Source organism: Mya arenaria, chromosome 10, assembly GCF_026914265.1.
Source record: "Mya arenaria isolate MELC-2E11 chromosome 10, ASM2691426v1".
Classification (NCBI taxonomy): Eukaryota; Metazoa; Mollusca; class Bivalvia; order Myida; family Myidae; genus Mya; species Mya arenaria.
Window position 1 is genome coordinate 4,250,167 of NC_069131.1, and position 26,122 is coordinate 4,276,288.

The 26,122-nt window shown below is 37.8% G+C and overlaps 2 protein-coding genes across 3 annotated transcripts; both read left to right on the plus strand.

Moving 5' to 3' along the window:
* Positions 1 to 310: 310 nt before the first annotated feature.
* On the plus strand, positions 311 to 7,346 carry LOC128205201 (toll-like receptor 6). 2 transcript variants are annotated; one of them, XM_052906694.1, is made up of 3 exons: positions 311 to 349; positions 1,941 to 2,002; positions 2,649 to 7,346. In XM_052906694.1, the coding sequence occupies exon 3, from the start codon at positions 2,671 to 2,673 to the stop codon at positions 6,373 to 6,375; it is 3,705 nt and encodes a 1,234-aa protein (XP_052762654.1). In that variant the 5' UTR covers positions 311 to 349; positions 1,941 to 2,002; positions 2,649 to 2,670; the 3' UTR covers positions 6,376 to 7,346. The 2 variants fall into 2 exon arrangements, with proteins under 2 accessions (XP_052762654.1, XP_052762655.1); XM_052906695.1 differs by lacking the exon at positions 311 to 349 and having other exon boundaries at positions 1,865 to 2,002.
* A 1,808-nt stretch (positions 7,347 to 9,154) lies between these two features.
* On the plus strand, positions 9,155 to 25,681 carry LOC128205200 (uncharacterized). Its single transcript, XM_052906693.1, has 4 exons — positions 9,155 to 9,341; positions 10,005 to 13,533; positions 23,410 to 23,572; positions 24,317 to 25,681. Exons 2-4 carry the CDS (start codon positions 10,012 to 10,014, stop codon positions 24,394 to 24,396), a joined length of 3,765 nt encoding a protein of 1,254 aa, XP_052762653.1. The 5' UTR covers positions 9,155 to 9,341; positions 10,005 to 10,011; the 3' UTR covers positions 24,397 to 25,681.
* The last annotated feature ends 441 nt before the right edge of the window (positions 25,682 to 26,122 follow it).

Sequence of the window (26,122 nt, forward strand, 5' to 3'; positions counted from 1 at the left end):
TTTACGATTTGGTTCCCAGCATACAGTGTATATGCTACGATATAACAGAGATACAACCGATCGGCTCGCCGTTAAGTTTGGTCAAAATCTCTTGATATCTATAATAACCGGGAACTAGTCTGTATCTCGACGACCTGTCAAAATCCTGACTAGGCCTCACTTATATTCCGGCCCCACGGTGGGACAAATATTACATTAGCTCACACCGTATTAGAACTAAATAAAAATAAGGTAAGGGAAGTAATTCAAATTTTAGTTTCTGTGCCCGCACGAGTTAGTTCCCTTGTGTTGAAACTAATATGCGGAACACCCTGCACTTATTGAAAAGATCCTGTGGCAACAAACTTAAGTAAGTTTTATTTACATTGCATTTTCTAATATTTTCTGGATCAATTATTGTCTGGATCAAGATTGCAAATGCTTTGATATTATTTTGCCTTAAGGTATCTTAATAATTTGTGTACATTCACATGACATCGTACATATGTCCGTAATTAAGTTAATTTCGTGAGTACATATCGTATATATAGATCTAGTATACTACTGCTTCTATGTAGAACATGAACCTCAGGATAAAGGTTATCATTCATATATTCACTGACTTTGGGCATTGAATTCCTGAAATGTCGTGAATGAATTGTTCATTGATACTTATCACACAATATTATACAAGTTTGTGATATAATATTGACAGAGAACCAATGTTATCTGGGGCAGATATCAAGTATATGGGTCAAGCTAGGCGTATTGGATTTATTAAACCTGCTATGGTATACCTCGTCCTTGAGGCTGCCTGCTCTGTATTGAAATATATGAAGCTGAACATTTGAAATTTGAATGAAAATAAATATGTAACGTTTGCAACTTTAGGATCAAAATAAACTAGTAATGTTTAGGCTAACAGTGTGTTATGTTGTAGTGGACATTTAAAGCCTTCATATGACGGTCAATGATCTAGCGCGGTCATCATTAACGGTCACTATGCCAGTTCAATTGTATGGTCAATGTTTGGCTGAAGTGGTTCATAATAAACACAAAGAAGACAACTTGTTCAGGCCTATTAAACGCATCGAGGGCATGCATGGTTAAACGTTTTGTTCGATGTATAAAGATAAATGAAACAGCCGAATATTCGTTTGTTAAAAAAGCCGAAATAAAGTGTACAATATAATTAATGACATAAATTGTCCCCTTGACATACTTTAATGATAAAATCGCACAATTAATCTTATTGTACTTAACATACATTTTCTAAGGCTGTCATTACTAATTGAAATAGTCATTAAAAGCTGCACTCTCACACTCGGATTGAACGTTTTGATAACATTTTTTTTGTCTTGGAACGAGCCAATTTATGCGAAAATGCATGGAAACCAGTGAAATAAGACTCCGGACTAAAGGTCAGATCGCAGATTTTCACATTTAGGTTCAAAATTTTGTGTTTTATGCATTTTTTTAACCGTTAGTAACGCTTTTAGCTTGAAACATACTTTTTCGAACTGGTTTGAAGATATTTACGCAATAATTGGCTCATTCCAAGACAAACTGAATAATAATAAAAAAAGTTGTCAAAACGGTAAATCTGTGAGAGTGCAGCTTTATGAAAATAACTGAAATCAGCCGCTAAGGCAGTGGTTTGAATAATCGCATATTTAAGCATAATATTTCCTAAAATGAAAATGTTTAACATATATAAAACCTCGGCTTTTTGTCAGTTACAGAGATGAGCACAACATGACATGATGTATTTAAATGTCATTGAATCATAAATAAAACTGCCCCGGGCAATAAGAACGTCAACATTTAGAATATAGCTGAACTTAAGACGCAGTGTATAAGAAATTCCAACACGTTATGACGCATAATTAAAGTTTTGTTTAAAAATTGTATGGATGTTACATCGGATAAATTTGGTTAGGATATATATCTCACTGTTTCAGAATGGAAAGATGCAATGTGGAACGGTGATATATCAGTAAACTATTCATCTTCGTCTTAAATGGTAAGACTTGTGTTTGTGATTTATTTTCTCATTATGAATGTTTGGATTGATTGCAATTGACCTTTGATTCAGTTAGACATACTCACTTAAAATACTAACCGACCTCACTTCAATGTGGTAGGTTGGTGTAAAGGTATACGGAGGTCTTTATGTGTTTTACGTTCAAGCTCAGTGCAGCCTATGCAAGGGCGGATCCAGAAAATGGTGCAATTTGGGCGTATTTTATTATTTGTTTTCTACTTTGTTGAAATAAGAAGTAAACTAAACGATTTTTTTTATTTTTTTTTATTTATTTATCTTTTTTTGGTGGGGGGGGGGGAGCGGGCGCCCACCCCTTTGGATCCGCTAATGCTATGTTGCAGTTGAAAAAAAAACTATAATTATTATATTTAATACCACATATGCATTGATTGTTTGATATACGCTCACTCAATGTTATCTCTACAGTCCTACATAACTATGACAAAAAATGACATTAAATTGTACATGTACTTGCACTTGTATGTTTGGCAAGTTAATATCTTGCTGAACGTTTCGACCATAAAATAGATGACCGTGATCAGTAAGTATCATATACGTCAAATGTAATATGCGACCAATTCATCAAATTTGTTAACATATCATCACTTTGTCTTTTCACTTTCAGAAATGAGCCATATCTAGCAACAATGATCGGGCGCGAATATCTCACCGTTGCCATGGTGGCCGTCCTGGTAGTTACGTCTACCCGCGTGCAATCTGCTGAAGAGGTCACAAATAACGTGACGTTTACGTACAGAACCACGGGAGAGGGAAACGTCAGCTTGACGTACCCTAGAAACGAGGCGTCAGAATGCATTTTTGACAAACGTATCGGAACACTCACTTGCACGGACAACAAGTCTTTCAATAACACAACACGGGTTTGGAATAACGAGCCTGCCTCAATAAAGTATATAAAGATCAACTGTAAACTAGACGGTGCCTATATGAAGCAGTGTTACTGTATAAATGGAACTACAGGGTTCCGACCATGCCATTTACGGAGGCTGGACCTCGGAGTTCTGGTCAATCTAACTAACCTAGAAGTGCTTGACCTCTCGTACAATCGCTTGGACACCATTCAAACTGAAGCTTTGCAAGGTTTACGTAATCTCAAGTTCGTTTCATTTCGGTTCAACTATTTGAAAGCCTTCCCTACAGGATTATTCTGTCCCTCACCAGTGCTTAAATATTTGGATATCGGCAGCAACCCCTTGAAAAGTTACCCGTATGGAAGCATGTTATGTAAAACCGACTTGGAAATCAAAGTACTCGAAGTGCGGAATAGTACGCTGGACAGAATACCGGACAACGCGTTAAAGAATCTCACCTCGCTGGAGCGATTTGATTTAAGTTTTAATCCAATAACAAGCGTAACAAAACGAGCGTTTGATGGTGGAAAATCTCTTACAGAGTTAGATCTTTCAGACTGTGATATTTCTGACTTGTTTCCGTATTTCTGTGATTATTTACCAAACATGACAAACTTATACTTGCAGAACAATCGTTTCAAAAGGTTTGATTTTGAGGATATAGTTAATTGTACGGCTCTGAAAATGTTGAATATATCCGGAAATCATTTGACAGTAGTACAAGGAGAAGCAGTTGGACTAAGATCGATCGAACATATTGACTTTTCAAGAAATCAGGTGAATGTTTTGAATACCACATTCAAAGGCTTGCAGAATTTGAAACATTTGCATCTACAAGATAATGTGCTAGACCATTTAGTTGAAGGTCAGTTTGAAGGTGCCAGTAACTTAGTGTACGTTAACCTGGCCAATAACATGATACACAAAACAACAAACTTTACGAAAGTGTTTACAATGGTTAATCTCACACATCTTCATTTAGCTCAGAACAAAATAACGATACTGGAAAACGAATCGTTTACAGCACTACGCAATCTAGAAGTTCTTGATCTAGGCGGAAATACCATACACACTTTAAGAAATGAAATGCTGGCGGGTTTATCAAGCTTAAAGCAACTTAAGATTGACAGTAACAGGCTTGAAGGAATTGTAAACAACACGTTCGGTGGTTTGGCAAGCCTAGAGATTTTGAATATTGCTGGAAGTAAGTTAGCTAGCTTGGAGCAGCTAAGTTTGAATGGTCTGAGCAAACTGCAAGAGTTAAACCTAAATGACAATGCCTTACAAAGGTTGCCTGCGGGTGTTCTTCCTTATCCGACATCCCTTAAAGTAGTACGGCTTGCGAATAACAACATATCAACCATGGGAACACAGAGATGGCCGCCACTAAAGGAGTTCTATATTCAACAAAACCACCTAACGGAAGTACCGACGGATATCAACTTCACGGACATGCAAATATTCAATGCTTCCTACAACAATATTGCCAGTTTTTCCGGGGCTCTCGAAGTTATGATTACCATAGATATGTCACATAACGTTATAACAGAATTATCATATGCGTTATTTAAAAAGTTTAAAGATTTATCGTATATGAACTTTGAACATAATTTGCTGGAATTTAATCTCCATGTAGATATGTTTCCGGATGCGCATAAAATAAAATATCTGAATTTTGCACATAACAAGAATATTTCGGTACAAGGACATATCTTTGCCACGAAATCACTGGAAACATTAGAAGTTTTGAATTTATCTGCAAATGCTTTGCACAGCTTAACAGCGCTGTCAGGACCTAACTTTGAGCAATCAAGTCTAAAAATATTGGACGTCTCCAAGTGTCAAATCTCCAGGATTGCAGGCGACACGTTCACTGGGTTGACGAAGCTCGAGCACGTGGACCTACGTCACAACATGGTGGTCACTTTCCCGCCACTGTTCTCCGGCGGCTGGACTATCTATGATCTTCTTGACAATCCGATCACGTGCGCGTGCACCATGACCTGGCTTGCAGAACCAAACGTCACCGTCGGAAATCATAACGTCTCCGTTGGAAACTTCAAAATTCCAAAATGTAAAGTCTACACAGAAAATGCTACGTATTACCCGCATAATTTGAGACGTCATCAGTTTATGTGTCCGGAAAATAATACATGTGACACTAAATGCGCATGTTTTAAGCTAGTTCAAAATGGAGACGTGCACTTGGTTAAATGTAGAAATGGACTTCAAGAGGTGCCAGTGTTTATTCCATCCACAACGAATTCATTATTCTTGGACGGAAATAATTTCACATCCATTACCGCTCTGTACCCTTTGTTTAACTTCACCGCTATGAAAACTGTTGAACTATACATGAACGGTAGTGAGATCCAAACAGTCATTCCAGATATGTTTAAACCCTTTACAAAGCTTGAAATACTTAGCTTAGCGTACAACAAGATTGTCAACATTCCCCCAGGTCTCTTTAGAAACAACAACATCTTACGTCAGTTGTACCTACAACACAACGAAATCCGCTCAATAGAAGTAGGGGCGTTTCAGGATCTACCGGGCCTAAAGGAGCTTGACTTGAGCGGGAACCATCTGACTGTCCTGGTGCCGGCAACCGTCCGCGAACTGCTGGCACTTCCGGCCTCTCAGTACTACTTCCTGGCGGGGAACCCCTGGAAGTGTGATTGTATGGCTGTTGCTTTTAAGGAGTTTGTTGACCAGGAGCGCGCCAAGATCAGGGACAGGAGAACGCTTGGCTGTGACAAAGGAAAGGAAATGGTTAACGTTCCGAAATCAAAATTCACGTGCAGCGCTGAAGACGAAGGATCCTTTGGAGGTAAATCAGCGATCATCGTTGGGGTCATAGCGGGGATTGCGGTGTTCCTTGTCGTCATGGCAACTTGTTGTTACTTCCGGAGGGAACTATTTTCTCTGCTGTTTTTCAAAACTGGTTGTCGTATTCCCGGTAAGAAACGTGTTTCCGGAAAGCACTTTGACGTGTTAGTAAATTATGACCCTACAGACGAGCAGTGCGCAGGATATGTACAAAGAATACTTCTTCCGAAATTAAAGAATAATTCCTACAGTATTGAAACGTCCCAACATGTTATACAAGACTTCGAAGTTACCAAGAAGCTTTTGGAGGACAGTCGTTGTTCAATATTTGTGATTGACAAAAACTTTTCTTCCAACGCTTTCTTAGGCCAAGTATTTTTAGCTGCTGATAAGCTACAAAAGCACACGAAAGGACATAGCGTCATCTTACTGATCCACGGGGACATCGATTTAATGGCATTAGAACCGGAAGTGATGTCACACATGCGCAAAGGCGACTACATTACGGCGAGATCGAGGCTGTGGTGGGAGAGACTTGTTTACGAACTTCCGGACGCGACTTCCGGTTTCAGGCCACGTGCCGATACGGCCGATGATGAAGACGTGGTTGTATTTAGTTCTCTCGCGGAAGATCAGTATGAACAGATTTAGAATGAAAAATTATAAGATTGAGATTTCACCCCCCAAAAAATATAAATGTTCTTATTTATGTTTTTGCTTCATCTTCGCTGATAATGATTTTGCACAAAGCTGTAAATTCTCTTGTTGATTTATTATTTTTGTTGCTTCTTTTCTGATAAAGTTTTTGCACAAAGATGTATAAATCTTGCGATATGATATGTATTTATCATGTTTGCTGTATGTTATGTTTTGCAGATACAAGTTTGTAATTTACTGATTTAGTGAAATATGTTGTAGTTTGTATATTATCTGTTAAAGCTACACTCTCACAGATTGAACGTTTGACAACTTTTTTTTTCTTTTTTTGTATTGGAACGAGCCAATTTTTGCAAAATATCCATTGAAACCAGTTAAATGAGATTGCTGAGAAAAAATTAGAACAGATTATTTATACTTCAGTTCAAAAAATGATGTTTTATGCATTATACTTAAACCGTTAGTAACGGTTTAGACCATAACACATTAATTTTCGAATGGAAATATGAAAATCTGCTATTTGATTTTTTGTCAGCAATCTTATATCATTGGTTTGCAGATTTTTTATCCAAAAATTTGCTCTTTCCAAGACAAAAAATAAAAAAAGTGGTAAAAATGGTAAATCTGTGAGATTGCAGCTTTAAGGAAGGTGTGTTTCTGTTTTCATGCTGGGTCATTCTTTAGCTAAACTATTCAACCAAATGCTATGGATATTTAGTTAATGTAAAAGCTTTATTCATAATATCATCGTTGTAACATACACGTTGTACGTCATTATATGCCATGTAACTTAACGATTTGTATATAATGTTTATATTGCCCGTGAGCTTCGCCATGACCAAAGTTGAATAAATGTCACGAACGATGAACGTATTGTAATCTATTGTTGCTATAATTGTTTGGAAATACAGTAAAACGTCTGCTACGCGGTATGAACTCTTTTATTTCGAAACATTTAGGAGTAGAGATGCCTCGGTAATACACAGTTTCAAGTCAGAGTATATACACTAAAGGTGCATAATACAGGTAGTTGCAAAAATGTTTTCATTTGTATGCATTTGAATGTTTAACTCGTTTAAAACCAAACAAAAGACATATGATTATTGACATGATCTAAATCACTGCGCGCATATCCATGACAACCACGAATTATCACATAATAAATTATTTATACGCAAATTATTTTCACTACGCTGAAAAAAGTTCCAGCGAAAAAATATATTTTAGCTTTATTTTGTTTAACTGAGGTGGGAGATAAAGTATCTACCATAGCCGGTCGTATACGATAGGTTCATTATACCAACCATTGCGCAGGGTGTTCTGTGGAAACTCGGTAAACCTCGTTTTCGCAAACACCCTACCTTACACTCTCGGCAAAGGAAGATTCTTATAACCTGAGGTGGGGGAAAACATATGTTAGTCTCATAAATGCTTATAATTTTGTATCTGTTCACAAATCATGTGCTTTTCTGATTGATCATTAATTACAATTTAAGATAAATATTCATTAAAATAAAAAGGTCATCCATCAATTGTAGCCTGTATTGTGCTCGTTTAATAAATACATTCATAGTTATATAGTTGTGTACACATTCGTATGAACCATACTAAAACATACAGTAAAGAAAGGCGAACCAATCGGAATTAAACACGGCTGGACTTATAAGTTTTACCTCAACTCACGCCAAAGTCCGCAACTCGTCTCCATCAGTACAAATCAGAGTTTCCTCGCATGAACTCGCATACAATGTGAAATCGTAACTTTTTATGAAACCCAAAAAAAACACTTTTTTTTAAATTTACAATACAATTTACTTGTTTATCAATACAAACATGACTATTATATAACAATGTACACATTCGTATGAACCAAACTAAACATAAACGATAACGTGAAGCACATGATTTATGTCTGGAGCATACCTTTGGAAGCAGTTAGAAGCTGAATGTGGGAGGAACATTTGTTGTTGGATGTGATGGGGATGTTTGTACGGATTGACGGGCTACACAGGTAAACTTGGCATCACTGAACTGTACAACAGTGCGTATTGCAGGGGCGTAGCTGACTTCTCTACTTATGATGGGGCGTATATTTACGCGTATGTTTGATGAAGGGAAATGATAATACACGTAAACTAAACATAACTCCGTCACCTGTTTGACCGAAAGTCCGAAAAGGCAGTAACTATTTTATCCAAATGAGATGCTGGTTTGAGAGCGACAAAAAGTGGATGTAATTCCAGCACGACCAGTTGTCCGCTAAGTCATTGGATCAATGAAAATTTAAATTTGTTGCGGTTCAAGAAAGTTTAAAAAAACAGCAAGCATCGGCATACAGTTCATATCACAAGAAGGGCGTATAAAAATAGCCGACTAAATTGCATCGCTCGCTATGTCCCTGGAACCATGAATGCGGTTCATAAATGTTTTTCGCAGAACGTGTATGGCACATATCGCTGAAACACATCATTACATATAAATAAATGTGTGCTAGTCTCTTTAATCATAAGGAAAATGCCGATTTTCCAGACTAAATCCCATCGCTCGCTCCTCTCATGGGACGACGAAGCGGCACTGGGGTGATTTTCTAAGGAATATGAGCATACACAAACACAGAAAATCATTTCAAACAAGTACTTTAAGTATGCTTATTTTCTGAAGTATCTGAAGCGATTGAATGCATGATATGACCCGCTTGCTACGTCCCTGGAAGCATGAAAACGTAACCACGATACGGCTCCGGGGATGATTTTCCGAGGAAACTAACAGCGATACTTTCTTACCTGGAAATCTGCTGCTATCCCGGTGCATACTATTTCACCAGTTTCTGGATATCAATTAAAAACTATTCGCCAAGAGCGCAAGAACAGTTCTGTAATTGAAAGATCACACAACCAGCTGCTAATAAGATCTAGAGGAAATTTTGCGATCTTCGGATTTAAAGGGATTTACACCTAAAGGTAACCTTTATATTTCTGTTTCAATCTTAAAACTTTATTTTGTAGGTCGGTACCTCTGTATGTGATGTTATACCAGATTTCTGCATGTGTAATATCTCCCATTCATTACTTGTTTAAAGGGCATTTATGTCAGACTACTGAAACAGTTTCATACCTAAAATAGAACTATTTCTTTTGAAAAAATGCTTCGCCCTAAATAGAGTTTGTATCAAATGTGTGTGTAGTAGCGAACGGTATCCGATGCGCAAATATGGCTGGCAATGTATGGAGCATTTGATAGCAATCATGTCTAATACCTGGACACCCTACTTGCTTATTAGTATTGTGTACAATAAGTCAGCGACATATGTTATTGTAGTTTGCATTTTTAGTTGTTCTTTAAATCCACTGCAATCGAACGTGAAATGATCTAATTTGCAATCTTTCATTACAAAACAAGCTTGCTCGTTATGATTTTACAATTGCTTCCATACACCTAAAACCCTTTCCTTGCTAACGCTTTAAGAGCTGCTTGTATAGTCAAATATGACTCGAGAATGGTGAATATACGGAATTCAAAAAATATCAGTCAATGAGTAAGTATTTTCTAATGCCAAAAAGGTAAGTTATATTATGTAAACTGTAAATGTTGATGTATCTTAATGACCACCTCTGTTGTTCCAGTGTTGCCATGGAAAGCCAGGGGAGCGGGGAGCCAACGGCCCCGGACACAGAAACCCTAATGGAGGAAGCGCTCAAGATCCTGACACAGGAGGGATTCAAACTTCCGGGGGACGTGGTGGAGACGCTACACACCGTCGGTCGCTCTAATGCCGCCGCTCGCCACCGGGGGTCGCTTCGCGGCCACAGGATGTGTGAGGTGCAGTCGAATACTCGGAAGACAAGGAATGTCAGGGAGACAAGTGCTAAACGGCGGAAAAGTGAGGACATTGATGATTCTGATAAAAACGGAAGTGCGAAGTATGATCAATCGGAGAAAAATTCGTCGGAAAAACGTGCTGAAAAGTGTGAACGACATGAATCACCAGCGGACGAAGTTTTCACAACTACAGGTAGTTCCGGTGGAGGTAACACCCGTGGCGGCCCCGAAGAGCGTCGGAGGCTAGAGCGGGAAGAGTCCGGGGAATCCAGCAGCACGTGCAGCGCAAGTACCGTCCGTGAGAAGACACCACCGCCTCATCCACCTGAAGACCGCAGACGACACGATAGCGGGTCGTCCATAGCGTCCTCAGCTAGTACTTTAAACCGAAAAATCGCTCAGGGCCGACTTGATTCTGTGGGTTCTGACACAGGATACAATACTTCAATCGAAAACGCTATGCAAACCCATGAAGCCCGGGCTGAAAATTTGAAAAATCTCAACAAAGATATTGAGAACAAGCTCTCTGGACGTTTCAATGGCGGTTTGCGGCGCGATATATCGAGAGACAGTGGTTTTACGGAAACGATGACGTCGCCGCAGCAAAGTAAAGCGGTTGAAAACAGAAAAACACAAACAATGGCAAACACTTCCGTTACTCAAGATTTCAACGACATATCAGTTTCAAATTCAGACGTCAGCGAACGTTTCGTTTCGACTGACGCTGGAGATGCCCACACAGTGACGTCAACGGCGTCAGACCTGACAGCAGCGGACATGACTTCAAAGAATGACGAAATAACTGCCGATGGAACAGCAGTATCATCCGTTGCAAAGCTTGAGAACCAGGAATCGAATTCAACAATGTTGCGAGCCACAAATAAAATGACTGACGCCGACGTCTCCCGCGAAGATGATTATGAATCTGTCAATAAGACGTCAAAATCATCGCGTACTGACAGTCTCGCCACGACGGAGAATGGCCTTACAACAGCGGCTTCCCGACATGCGGCATCCGTAGAACAAGGTCTGTATAAAGAATCTACAAAGCTTGGGACGTCAAAAGACGGCCAGCACGCGACGTCTGAAATGAAAATCGACCAGCAGCTTGCGCGTAACCAGGAACTTAACAACGTCGAAAAGTGTGACGACGGTACGTCAAAAACGGAAACTAAAAACGTCTCCGAGAAGAGTCTTACATCAAAGTCTCGACGTGAGGAAAAAATAGGTTCAGAAAACGGACCGGTGTCCGGCTCGTTAGTCGGCACGCAGAACATTGATCAGAAGTCACGAAACTCAGATAATAAAGAGACACGAACCTTGGCTGACGGGACTGTGATAACAAGAAGTAACGAGTTGTCAACGAAATCAGAAAATGAACAGTCTGAAAGCGAACAGCGGACAGAGAAAAGGAACCCAGATGGCTCGGGTTCGAGCGTCGACGTTGTCAAAAAGTCAGACACCTTTTCGGTTAACGAATCTTCAAAGAAAAAGAAAGAAAATAAGGAAACAGAATCAGGAACTTCACATTTTGAAGAAACTGAGGATAGCAAGTCAGTGTCCAGTAGCTTTGCTGGTCAATGCGAGTCCACTGAGGTCAAAAACGGTGTAAAACTGCACCGCACAAAGTCATCTGAGAATTCATCGGAAAGCACTGTGAAGTCAAGTAGATCTGTATCATCATTCAGCAACCGAGGGAGTGGAATACCTGAGGAACATTCCACTGCTAGGAGTATTGGCAATCGTAGGGTATCAGATGTGAGTAATGCATCAAATGTTACCAACACATCGGGATTAAGCGGGGATAGTCGAGAAAATATAAACCCACCGAGTTACGACGAAACAATGAGCAATTTGTCCAGGAAAGGGAGTTTATCGTCTGTGTTTTCACGCCAGGATAGTTCTGCTTCATCAATAGCGTCGTCTGCAAGTGCGTTCAATGAGCGCCAAAGGCAAAAGGATGCCCTAAGGGCAATGGAGCGGCAAGATAGTGAAACTAAACGCAAGGAATTTGTCGATGATGATTACAGGGGTCGTTTAAGCCGAGAAACGTCTCGTCAAGATAGTTTTTCCTCTGACTCAACAGTTGGTGGAGGTAACATTGACAATTTTGATAGAAATTATGACGTCATGTCTTACCCCACCAGAAGGAATGACGTCAGCGCATACACACGATCATTCAGCGATTCAGCCCAAATAAAACCGAAAAATCGCCGCGCTACATTACATGGTGACGTTATATTGTCAAATCGTGAACTGACCGAGGCGAGGCAAGCCGTTAGGTCAAATCTCCGTGGGCATGACGACATGTTTATGGATTTGAACCGTTCAGCGTTCGATGACGTCAACGTCGATTTTGATGGTCTTGAAACAACGTCATTTAAACAAGAAGTGATGGACATTGTAAACAAGTTCTTTGATGATGACGACGACCACTTTGGATCCAGCTTGATGCGCAGAAATAGAGTTAACCGGCGGAATGTGGACGATTTTGGCACAGAAACGTCTGGGAAAAGATATTCATCAAGTACCAGGGACCGTGGGACTTCCCGCCAATCAGACGTGAACCCCTATCTCACACGGGAGGATCTAAGTATGTTTAGGGACGGGTCCGAGTATAGAGGAATTAAATCCGACGTCGAATACGCAGCTTCAGACTCCGCCTTTTTGGCGTCAAGGCGAGGCCGCGGGAGAAGAACAGGAAGTGACCTTGTTGATGACTTCTCGGACACAGCTAGTGATAGTGGTTTCAGACAGCAAAGCAGGTTTGGGAACCGGTCGGAGTTAAACACTGCTGGACTACTATCGCCTCAATTGACGTCAGGTTCCGCAACTCGTCTCCGTAACAGTGGATATTCCAGCGCATTGGAAAAATCAAGCGTCTCGGAAACAGCAGACGACAGGATTCGCAGCGCGGGAAAATCAATATCCCGTCAGCGGGACAATGGCCGATCGATGCCGGGTGACAGAGAATTGCAGGCTTTTACAAATAAGAGTGCTGATAAACTGTTTGAAGGAGATAGACGTTATGAAAACGCAAATAGGTCTAGTCTTAACAGAGTTGGTAAATATAGTGAATTCCTGGATCGCGACTTTGGTATGGGTGACACCGGAAGCACGTGCAACAGTGAGAGGTCACGTGAGCAGCACGTGAATGGCAGATTGAAAGAGACTGCTTCTAGTTTTGACGAATATAAACCCAAAACTGTGCGGACTGCGTCGTCAGGTTACGATGAACATGAATCTAAAAACCAGAATCGAGAAGATCAAACGTCTGAGTTAGAAAGGAAACAACGAATTGACCAGGCGTTGTCATGGATACGCGGGGAACTTGTAAGTATTGGCTTAAACCGTTTTGTTTTTCTTAACTTTCTTAAAATGTTAAAAATCAGCAATTTAATTCTAAATGTATTAAGATCTTTCAGTTTAAAATATTTATTAAGATAAATGACTATATAGATAAATATATACACAAGTATATAGCCATTTTCAGAAATTTTCTTTAAGATTTAAAACATCGAAAATAAGCAGCATATAGTATAGTTCATGTGTGTGTTATTTTCTTTCCATTAAGTCATAGCTGGCAGTTTCATTTGTTTTTTATTAGGTAAAGTGAAGAAAATGCTGTTAATATAATTATTAGTGGGAGTCTGTCTTCTTTTTTGATATTTTATTTGATATATTGATATCATTATGAGTTTTGTATATACATGTACTTGTGTTCAAAACTATGTTTCCCGTATCTGACTGATATTGTCACAGTTGCTTTTAATATCCGTTTTATGTACGCTTAATTCTCTCGAAGTGTTTGTATTGAACCGGTGTCGTATATAATATGTGTACATGCGCCTGGGGCCCGTCGCAAATTAAAGGTTACGTATGGAAATACATTGATTTATTTTAATTCCACAATGTTGTGTTCATTCCAATTACTTGCTGAATATCAAATCACTCAAATATGTAACAGTATATACACAGTTCTCATAAGTACACATACAGTACTCATACAGAACTCACACAGTACTCACACAGTATACACACAATTCTCATAAAGTACTCAAACAGTACACACACAGTACTCATACAGTACTCGCACAGTACTCACACAGTACTCATACAGTACTCACATAGTACTCATGCAGTACTCACATAGTTCTCATAAAGTACTTAAACAGTACTCATATTGTACTCACATAGTACTCATACAAAGCTTAAAAAGTACTCCTACAGTACTCAAACAGTACTCATATTGTACACACACAGTACTCATACAGTACTCATAAAGTACTCAAACAGTACACACACAGTACTCAAACAGTACTCGCACAGTACTCACACAGTACTCACATAGTACTCATGCAGTACTCACATAGTTCTCATAAAGTACTTAAACAGTACTCATATTGTACTCACATAGTACTCATACAAAGCTTAAAAAGTACTCCTACAGTACTCAAACAGTACTCATATTGTACACACACAGTACTCATACAGTACTCATAAAGTACTCAAACAGTACTCACACAGTACTCTTACTGTACTCAAACAGTACTTACACAGTTCTCATATTGTACTCACACAGTACTCATACAATACTCGCACAGTACTCAAACAGTACTCACACAGTACTCAAACAGTACTCACACAGTTCTCATATTGTACTTACACAGTACTCATACAAATCTATTAAAGTTCTCCTCCAGTACTTACACAGTACTCATATAGTACGTAAACAGTACTCACACAGTACTCATACAGTACTCAAACAGTAATCATATTGTACGCAAACAGTACTCAAACAGTACTCACACAGTACACACACAGTTCTTATATAGTACGCAAACAGTACTCCCACAGTACTCACACAGTACTCAAACAGTCATTACACAATTCTCACACAGTACTCATACAGTAAACACACAGTACTCACACAGTAGTCGCACAGTTCTCAAACAATAAAGTACACATAAAGTACCCATACAGTACTCATACAGTACTCACACAGTTCTCATATAGTACGCAAACAGTACTCCCACAGTACTCATACAGTACTCAAACAGTAATTACACAATTCTCACACAGTAGTCATACAGTTAACACGCAGTACTCACACATAGTACTAACACAGTACTCATACAGTAAACACGCAGTACTCACACATAGTACTAACACAGTACTCATACAGTAAACACACAGTACTCACACAGTAGTCGCACAGTTCTCAAACAAAAAGTACACATAAAGTACCCATACAGTACTCATACAGTACTTACACAGTACTCATACAGTAATCATATTGTACTCATTAAGTACTCACACAGTACTTATAATATCAGCAATTTATTCGTGGGTCAGTACCCCAAAACCCCTATAATATCTATTTGTATTTTGTTTAAGGAGGGTAGGTAGAGGGTGTACCCCGAAAGTTACACCCTTCCTCTTCGCTTATGTATATATATATCTTCATAAAGACGGCGATATTCGCTGATGCATCAATTTACTCATTGGTGTATGTTAAATTGACTGTTTTACATTAACCAATATTCTGATTCTATGGACATTTTACATTAAATCACAACAAGATTCTATGGACATTTTACATTAACTCACAACTAGATTCTATGGACATTTTACATTCATCCAAATGTATATAAGCATTTCTGTTAACTGACGCAAACATTCCAAGAAGACAGAACCCGTGTTTCTTCGTCAATGAAGTGATGTCAAGCTGTATCTAAGTATTAATGCATTATCCACAAAAAAACACTTATACGATTCTAGTTTGACTTGGCAGTGTGCAAGAATTTTCTGGAATAAAACGTAGATAATATACTTGCTTTTCTCTAAATGCTGCCATCAACAATTAGCTAACTGGTGTCATGTACTGATGTCTATTCCAATAACAGCTGGCGTGCACGTATATTTGCCAAGAATGGTGCATTTGTAAATAAATGGATTCCGGAATTGCTTTTTATGAAAAAAAAATCAAATCAATAACATGATGGCAAGGGTCATAAAGATAATGTTATAATCCATAATAGAACAACTGAACAATTATATCTGTGAAATGATAAAGGACGGTCTTTCTGTATGTAAATGATTAAGAACAGTCCATTTCTGTGTGAAATGATAAATGTGTGTCAAACTGTATGTGAAAATATCAAGAAAGGTTCAACTGTTTGTGAAATTATTAAGCAAGGTCTATATGTATGTGAAATGATTACGCAAGGTCTATATGTATGTGAAATGATTACGCAAGGTCTGTATGTATGTGAAATGATTAAGCAAGGTCTATATGTATGTGAAATGATTACGCAAGGTCTATATGTATGTGAAATGATTACGCAAGGTCTATATGTATGTGAAATGATTCAGCAAGGTCTATATGTATGTGAAATGATTACGCAAGGTCTATATGTATGTGAAATCAGCAAGGTCTATATGTATGTGAAATGGTTACGCAAGGTCTATATGTATGTGAAATCAGCAAGGTCTATATGTATGTGAAATGATTACGCAAAGTCTATATGTATGTGAAATCAGCAAGGTCTATATGTATGTGAAATCAGCAAGGTCTATATGTATGTGAAATGATTACGCAAGGTCTATATGTATGTGAAATCAGCAAGGTCTATATGTATGTGAAATGATTCAGCAAGGTCTATATGTATGTGAAATGATTACGCAAGGCCTATATGTATGTGAAATGATAATACAAGGTATCTCTGTATGTGAAATGATTAAGCAAGGTATATATGTATGTGAAATGATTACGCAAGGTCTATATGTATGTGAAATGATTCAGCAAGGTCTATATGTATGTGAAATGATTCAGAAAGGTCTATATGTATGTGAAATCGGCAAGGTCTATATGTATGTGAAATGATAATACAAGGTCTATATGTATGTGAAATGATTAAGCAAGGTCTATATGTATGTGAAATGATTACGAAAGGTCTATATGTATGTGAAATGATTACGCAAGGTCTATATGTATGTGAAATGATTACGCAAGGTCAATATGTATGTGAAATGATTCAGCAAGGTCTATATGTATGTGAAATGATTCAGCAAGGTTTATCTGTATGTGAAATGATTACGCAAGGTCTATATGTATGTGAAATCAGCAAGGTCTATATGTATGTGAAATGATTCAGCAAGGTCTATATGTATGTGAAATGATTACGCAAGGTCTATATGTATGTGAAATGATTACGCAAGGTCTATATGTATGTGAAATCAGCAAGGTCTATATGTATGTGAAATGATTAAGCAAGGTCTATATGTATGTGAAATGTTAATACAAGGTCTATATGTATGTGAAATTATTAAGCAAGGTCTATATGCATGTGAAATGATTCAGCAAGGTTTATCTGTATGTGAAATGATTACGCAAGGTCTATATGTATGTGAAATCAGCAAGGTCTATATGTATGTGAAATGATTCAGCAAGGTCTTTATGTATGTGAAATCAGCAAGGTCTATATGTATGTGAAATGATTAAGCAAGGTCTATATGTATGTGAAATGATTACGCAAGGTCTATATGTATGTGAAATCAGCAAGGTCCATATGTATGTGAAATGGTTACGCAAGGTCTATATGTATGTGAAATCAGCAAGGTCTATATGTATGTGAAATGATTACGCAAGGTCTATATGTATGTGAAATCAGCAAGGTCTATATGTATGTGAAATCAGCAAGGTCTATATGTATGTGAAATGATTACGCAAGGTCTATATGTATGTGAAATCAGCAAGGTCCATATGTATGTGAAATGGTTACGCAAGGTCTATATGTATGTGAAATCAGCAAGGTCTATATGAATGTGAAATGATTACGCAAGGTCTATATGTATGTGAAATCAGCAAGGTCTATATGTATGTGAAATCAGCAAGGTCTATATGTATGTGAAATGATTACGCAAGGTCTATATGTATGTGAAATCAGCAAGGTCTATATGTATGTGAAATGATTCAGCAAGGTCTATATGTATGTGAAATGATTCAGCAAGGTCTATATGTATGTGAAATGATTACGCAAGGCCTATATGTATGTGAAATGATAATACAAGGTCTCTCTGTATGTGAAATGATTAAGCAAGGTCTATATGTATGTGAAATGATTAAGCAAGGTCTATATGTATGTGAAATGATTAAGCAAGGTATTATGTATGTGAAATGATTCAGCAAGGTCTATCTGTATGTGAAATGATTCAGCAAGGTTTATCTGTATGTGAAATGATGGTGCTCGGTCTATATGTATGTGAAATAATTGTGAACGGTCTATCTGTATGTGAAATTATTGTGAACGGTCTATCTATATGTGAAATGATTGTGCTCGGTCTATCTGTATGTGAAATGATTGTGAACGGTCTATCTGTATGTGAAATGATTGTGAGAAGCATATCTGTATGTGAAATGATTGTGAACGGTCTATCTGTATGTGAAATGATTGTGAGAAGCATATCTGTATGTGAAATGATTGTGAACGGTCTATCTGTATGTGAAATTATTATGCACGGTCTTAAGTGCGTGAACGCGCATGAGCACGTGCTGTTCAAACAAGAGAGATGTTCCCATTTTTCAACTACAAAAATCATAAATAGAATACAATGCAATGAATAATTCATAAACGATTGTGCATCTGTTACCGCAGCCTTCCATTATACGAATTTAGTTCTCAGAATCGGCGCCGCATTGTTCATTTTCGATCTTCAGAAGCATATGCGAGTTTGTTCAAGCATTAATGTAATTGGTTGCAGCCTCTCTTTCCCTTCGGAGCTATCGTATTGTCGTGGTAACAAACTAAACTGAACTAATCATAATCAACGTCCTCTTATGACAAAAGACGTAACTGTTTTAATAATTGTAACAAATTCATCGTAATAGCTAAACCATAAGCAAGTCTGATGTTTTCACGGAATGGCTTATAATGGAAATAATAGCTAGGTGTTCTGCCTCTATGTAATTACACTATTAATTTGATATATAGCATCATGATTTTAAAATAAATAAAGGCGAAAAATATCAATTAAATCAAATACATCGTAGTTTTCCAAGGATTCATGAAACTATAAGGCGCAGATGTTGTCAAGATTTAATTATAATAATCGGATTTCTTGCCAAACTATTGGCACTGATTAATTCTGTTGTCTAGCCATAGCACAATGGATCTGCGTCTCTAACAACAAGCTACAAGTTCTAAGCGCATGCGCACATGTATCTGTATTATAAGTTCCTGCTGTGCCACATCACTTGCACGTGCGTATGTTACATTACAAGTTCCTATGGTGCCGAGGCACTTACTCGTGCATATGTTGCAAAATGAGTTCTTACGGTGCCGCAGTGTTCATTCGCGCATGTATCTAGCAACCTGCAGCTTTTATGCTGGCTCTGCTTTATATTTTATTATTCTTGAAATAGCTACATACATGTCCATGTAAACCATAGTTGTTGCTCGCAGTAGCTGTGTTGGCACCCCGCTATGGGTGCCTGGAACTCCGCAGTTTGCTGGTAGTATAATAGCTACCTCACAGACATAGCTTTCACCAAGTTTTGCCTTATATAATGGAATTAACGTGTTTCTGTAAGAGAAAAAGAGAGAAGATATAAGTGTGTGTTTTTTATAATAATTACCTGATTTTCGCGCTGTTTCATGCAACCTTGCAATTATAATTTCATTATGTAAGTTAAATTCCAATTGTACCGTACAGCCCCGATCTAACGCTTTGCCTCGTTTACCCGCAATGTTTTCAAGGTTACAAGAATCGCGAATCCACCTTTGCAAAACTATAGCAACTGTCTGTGTACGATCTGCATTAGAACCAGGCATTGAAAGTTTATTGTTGTCTGCAATGTGACTAAATACTTGTGACAATTGACACCCTTCATCTGATGTTGAAATTAGAAATCCATTATTTATAACTGGTATACTTTTTTTTTCATTTTGCAGTAAAGCGTTACTAACGCCGTTTAAATTGAATTGAATTGTTTCGAATTTAAAAAAGCCTGTTTAATCAAGTGCCTATCTATGGTTGTTAGTTATTCTTTTAAACATATCATTAAATGGCTAAATTTGTACAATGTTTAAAGACGAAACTGCCATCATAAAATTCTTTAGATAGTCCATTTCAAGTCTAGGTCCAATGCTCTTGCACTTTGGCACTGTGCCCCACATATTCCTGGACCAGATCTTCTACGCCTCGTAGGATAAGTATTTAAGTTGGCTGATTGATCGTAGCGTAAAGTTATCTTGTGCATTTTTAACATGAGTTTTGTCATACAACATTTATCGTTTGAGTGCCAATATGTCATACGTGATGCACACAATCGTAATTATATCCTCTGCATCGATGAGTAAAACAGAAACAACCCTGGCAATAGCAGTTTATTACAGATATGGTGCCCCCCCCCCCCACACACACACAAAAGCAGAAGAAGTACATATCCAAGGGTTCAATACATAATATTATATAAGTCAATATTACAGGAAATATCAATACAAAACACCAGATTGCGCTAGTTCAGACCATACGAAATAGGTAATATTTTGCGCGTCCTTTCAACGAATCCTACGGTGGCATAGAGGTGACACACTTACGTCTTTCTTTGGAACGACTTAGTATGTGCTCAATATGTCTTTTAAAGTGATACTTAGTCGCTTTAGTAACGAGAAACTTAAGTCGTTTTAACGAGATAAAAAATACCTACATGTCACCCCTTTGCAACTGTAATGCACTGAAGTGTTGTTGTTTTTGTAGTTATTAATATAAAGTGAGGTTTGGCAGCTGCCATGCGTTATTTATTGCACCCTTGCATGCATGATTGGTATTTATAAGTGCACGCATTTATGCATCGACGAGAGAAATCAACACTATCATTACTGGTTTTATTTCGCCTACTAGTTTACATTTCAAGATGTTATGTGTAATTCTGAATGTATTAATGGCGCCTCCTGAAGGGAACGACCTTGGTGAACAGTTTTTTCGGGTTGTACATGGAAGGCCGAATAAGTGATAAAATTCGTATAAAATCGTTTAATCACGGACATATAAACCATGATTTATAGGTCCGTGTTTTAATTATCTTTTATAATTTAAATTTAATTAATTAATTAAACTTAAATTAAAAACAATGCCGTCATTTTCAAAAAATAAATTCACAACAAATGGTACAAGATGTTAAAAATAATTTTGTAAATTAGTCGTGTGTTATCTTTTAACGTGCTTAGGAACGACCAGTTTTCTTTTCTTTTTCTTTACATTGTTCTTGTCGTGTTTCAAAATCACGTCCGTAAATTTTACGATGAAACTGATTTTGAAACACGACAAGAACATTGTAAAGAAAAACCGATATGGGTGACTGCACGGCAGTTACTCCCCTTTGAACAAAATGCTTTAAAGTATTTAAATGTATATTTATGCTGTACATCATTCCGTCACAAGTACGATGATTATTGTTTCTCGTAAGCTTCAAGAGCTCGGGTATTGTTTCGCCGTTTGCAACAATAAATACTTATACTGTTAAAATCTATTTAATAGACATGTATCTGCAATACAGATTTCAGACACTCGATCTTATTCAAAATCACTGCATACGTATAACAAGCATAAATTTTAAGTGATACACCTTTAACCATTTACTAAATAATGCATTTATGGAAAATATTAATTAATGATAACAAGATTGTAACCGTGTATTTAATAGCTGAAAACGCAAAAAAATGATTAAATGATTGGTGAGTGCTAAAAGATTTACTGTGATCTACTATCGTATCATAAGGTAGTAATATCATGTTTTCTGCACCTTTCTTTCAAATTAAACTCGGTATCCTTCATAAGAACCATTGTTTTCGAAATTTATTCATCCTTTTAAGTATATAAAAACAATCGTATTTATTATGCTAAATCTTATTTGGGAATGAGAGTGCATCTTTAAATATGGTAACATAAACATAAGTAAACAGTACTAGCATTTTAATGAAAAGTCTTTATAATAGAATATACATGAGTCTTGCCAACGTATCTGCAAATACTTGGATGATTTCTTGTTAAAAAACACTATTCGTGATTCTCTGTACAGTATAAAATAATAGATACAGTTAGTGTTAAGACGAAAACAAGTCTGACAATGCATTATATTTAAGCATCAGTTGATTTTCAGTCTTGGCAAAAACTGCTTCACTTTGTTTCTGGTTGCCACCTACTTCCAGCTATAAATTCCCCATAAATGCTCCCTGATGAAAGGCCAACAATTATAAACAGAAAGCTTGAAATGTTTCTCTCATTGCCATGTACTTATAGAATGCAAAAAAAACCTGTTGCTGCCTCCAAGCGAATTGACGTCTTAGTTGGTGTAAATAAGAGCAATTTCCCCGGGGTTCATGTGTATTAAATGTAGAAATTCCATTTCCAGGGTTAAACCTTCTCCTCATTTAGTATTGTCTGCCCTTCCTGTGGTATATTTACACTTAAGTGGGCGGAGAAAAGCAGTTTCTTGGACACTCTTGTACTGATGTGGATATTGTATCATTCGATGGTCGAGTTATAGACCAACATAAGACGCACACGCTTATCGTGAAAAAAAGACTACCTTGAAAACGAGCCAGTGCCAGAATCAACCTAAGTTGTGTAACCATCGAGCGATCGGTGTATTAATATCCATGGGAGTGGTTCTCGACACCAGTAAAAGAGTGATATATAGGGAGTGGTCTTGTGGTATAGATTTTTGCCACTCACTCAAGAGGTTGTGGGTTTGATTGCCATTAGGGGAGCTTTACAATACGCGTCCCCAGTCAACCTCATTGGTTGTCCGGTTAATGCAGCGGTTAGCGCACTCGCTTCTCACCTAGACGACCCGGGTTCGATTCCCGGCTTGGGCGCATGTGAGTTTGGTTTGTGGTCACCAAGCCGGACAAGTGGGTTTTCTCCGGGTTCTCCGGTTTCCCCCACAACACAAGACCACACTCTCGCGTAAAATCGTGCCAACGAGAGTGATTAATTGTTGTAATAACTTGTTTCACAATCGTTGTAAAATAAATATGTTTAAACTAAACTAACCTCATTACTGGTTTCTACCCAGGAAACGGACTTGGGCATGAGCGTTTAAGCTATCAGGTGCCATTATAATCAAACTAACAAAAAGTGTATATACTAAACTATATGTATGTCTGGCCACATGTATTCAGAAAACATGATGCTCTACTGCAGGGCGTGTTGCGGACCCAGGACCGCGTTTTGATGTCGCAGTTCCAGCGGTGTCAGGATTCCATCGAGGAGTTAAAGAGGCAGCGGCCCTGGTACGAAGTGTTCAGTGACGAAGAAGAGGGAGACGAGGAGACCGGTGGCAACTGGCAGGACTGGGAGATTGACGGTAAAAGATGAATAATTTCTCTTGCCATGTTTACTTTTACGATATAGTACTAATTTTAATCATAATATTAGGCATTCTTATTTCATTTTGATAGCTATAAACTAGAATTGTACACACTCGATTCAGTTTCTGCATTGATATTCGTAGCGGTGTCCATTATGCCAGGACATTAGAAAGTGATCCTACTTGGGATCGATCCTTTGAACGCCGTAAATATCATTTGCACTTAGAGCACGGCCATCACATAATGTACGCGACCTTTAACGGATGCCCAAATTTGATGAGAAGAGTTTCGTTTCTCTTTCTTTATAATAACAATATATAATGATACATGTATTTATTAACTCGTCACTTTAAAGCTGCACTCTCACATATTGACAGTTTCGACATTTTCTTTAGTTTTTTGTTTCAGAATCAGCGGATTTTGGTATTATAGCCTTCAATTCAGTCATATGATATAACTCACAATAGAACTCATCTCAATTGTTTGGGAAACTGCCGAAAAACTTATTTAATTAAAGCGTTATTAACGCCTTATAAGACATCAATTTGCGAACGTTAATGTAAATATCTGCGGTCTGATCTTTTGTCAGCAATCTTGTATCACTGGTTTCCAGACATTTACCCCAAAATTGGCTCGTTCCAAGACATATAATATTAAAGCTGTCAAAACGGTCGATCTGTGAGAGTGCAGGTTTAAGGGGTCATAGAGAAGGTATTTTATTGTGTTCTTCTATTCGGCAGAGTTCGAGAAACGAGACGGTCGTGACAGTCGGATGTCGGGCCGCGAGATCGTCCACAGACTCACACTGTTAAATGACTGATTCCTACATGACCGCCTTGGACACGTGTTCAGATAATCCTTCAATGAAAACAGATCACTGGTTCGTTTGGCATTCAAACAAAATCGTTTGGCTTTGAAACAGACTTCAACCCGTTATAGTATTGCTCTTCGAAATCTTCTGAACTGCGTGTTGTCAACAGCACCAAGTTTACAAAAGAATGTTTGGAGAGCTGTCTACAATGTTGCGAATTAATAGTTTACAGTGATTTGAGCATTTTGATTTTCAAAAGTATCAGGCAGTAGAATTTTACCATGTACAGCTAGATATCGGGTACGCCCTTCACTCATTTTGTGAGTGATTATTGCTTATGATGTGTATCATCTTAGTCTGCAAAATATCAGTATTATGTTAAAAATGAACATTTTGCGATGGTAAGCGCCATATGCTTGTCTTCATTAAGCAATTACATGTACAGTACATAAGCAGCTAGCTGTGATTTTGGCACTCTTCTCCAGCAATTCTTGGTGAACCAAGAACGTATAATAGCAATACACTAGTGTTTATAACATCCTTCAAGATTCTTATTGCTCCTGTGCGCCGTGGTGCACGTGCAGCGCAGATATTGTTATTGATTGAGAGTGGTTCATATTTGGTTTCGGGAAGTGCAATACGAATATGATGGAGAGGTTGTTAAACTCGATGTGCACGTGTACTTGTGTATGCAGTTGTCCCGTGTACTTACACGTACTTGTAAAAGCTACAATTAATTGCCGGTTACTCACATTTCCTCAACCGAGCTAATAGGATTAAACAGCATTTACCCATTGTAATTTTACTGTTAGTTAACGTAGTATAATATAGATTGGATAAGCAACAAGCGAGCATCTGGCCTTAAACTCGTTTGGGAATTTTCTCTTAAGTATTTGCAGGCTTGCTAATACTCGCAGTCAATTTCCTGCGTGCTACCACTACGACATATGTCATTCTTAACGTGTACGTTGTACACACACCTTGATGACGTAATGCACAAAAAACACACATACACGTGCCCGTACAAGGAGTATTTCAAAAACTCTCAAATAATGTTTGCGGAGATCACGTGTTTATTAAAACGGGTAAAGCCCGAAGATCACGTGTTTACTAGATCGGGCAAACACGTGTTAGTAGAAGGGGTAAAACCCAGAAGACAGATATGGTAAATATTGGTGCAAATTATTTATGTGAATAAATGAAATAATTGTGTGATGGTTTTTTAAATGTTGTATGTAAATATTGCTGCTTGTTCAAATGTTATTCCTTAATAAAGATTGACAATCAAACACAATGGTCTTTATTAAGCTTCAAAAACAGACAGTTATATAAATGAATGACAAACCAGACACTAAGATATTATTCAGAAACTATAGCATATTATGAATTGGTAATATTCGTGTTTGGATCTGTGCGTTGGTGTTTACAGTTTCAAATAGTTGTTCTTTTTTTTTAAAAAAAGCTTAGAATTCGTTGGCAACCTTGGCATTTGATTTTGGCATTAATATATATAGAACATCTCCACTTCTAAAATTAGTTTTCTACCAGTAATGCGTCTTAGTATATAAAGCTCATGTTTGAAACGATGTATGTCCAACGGTGTTCGTAAGAAACACGCACTGAAATATATTACCTCTGCCACAGAATAGTTGACAACGAATAGCAAACAGGCGTTATGGACATTGGTGATGGTTCGATGACCCCGCAAAGCTTCTTAATGTGAACAATTATGCTA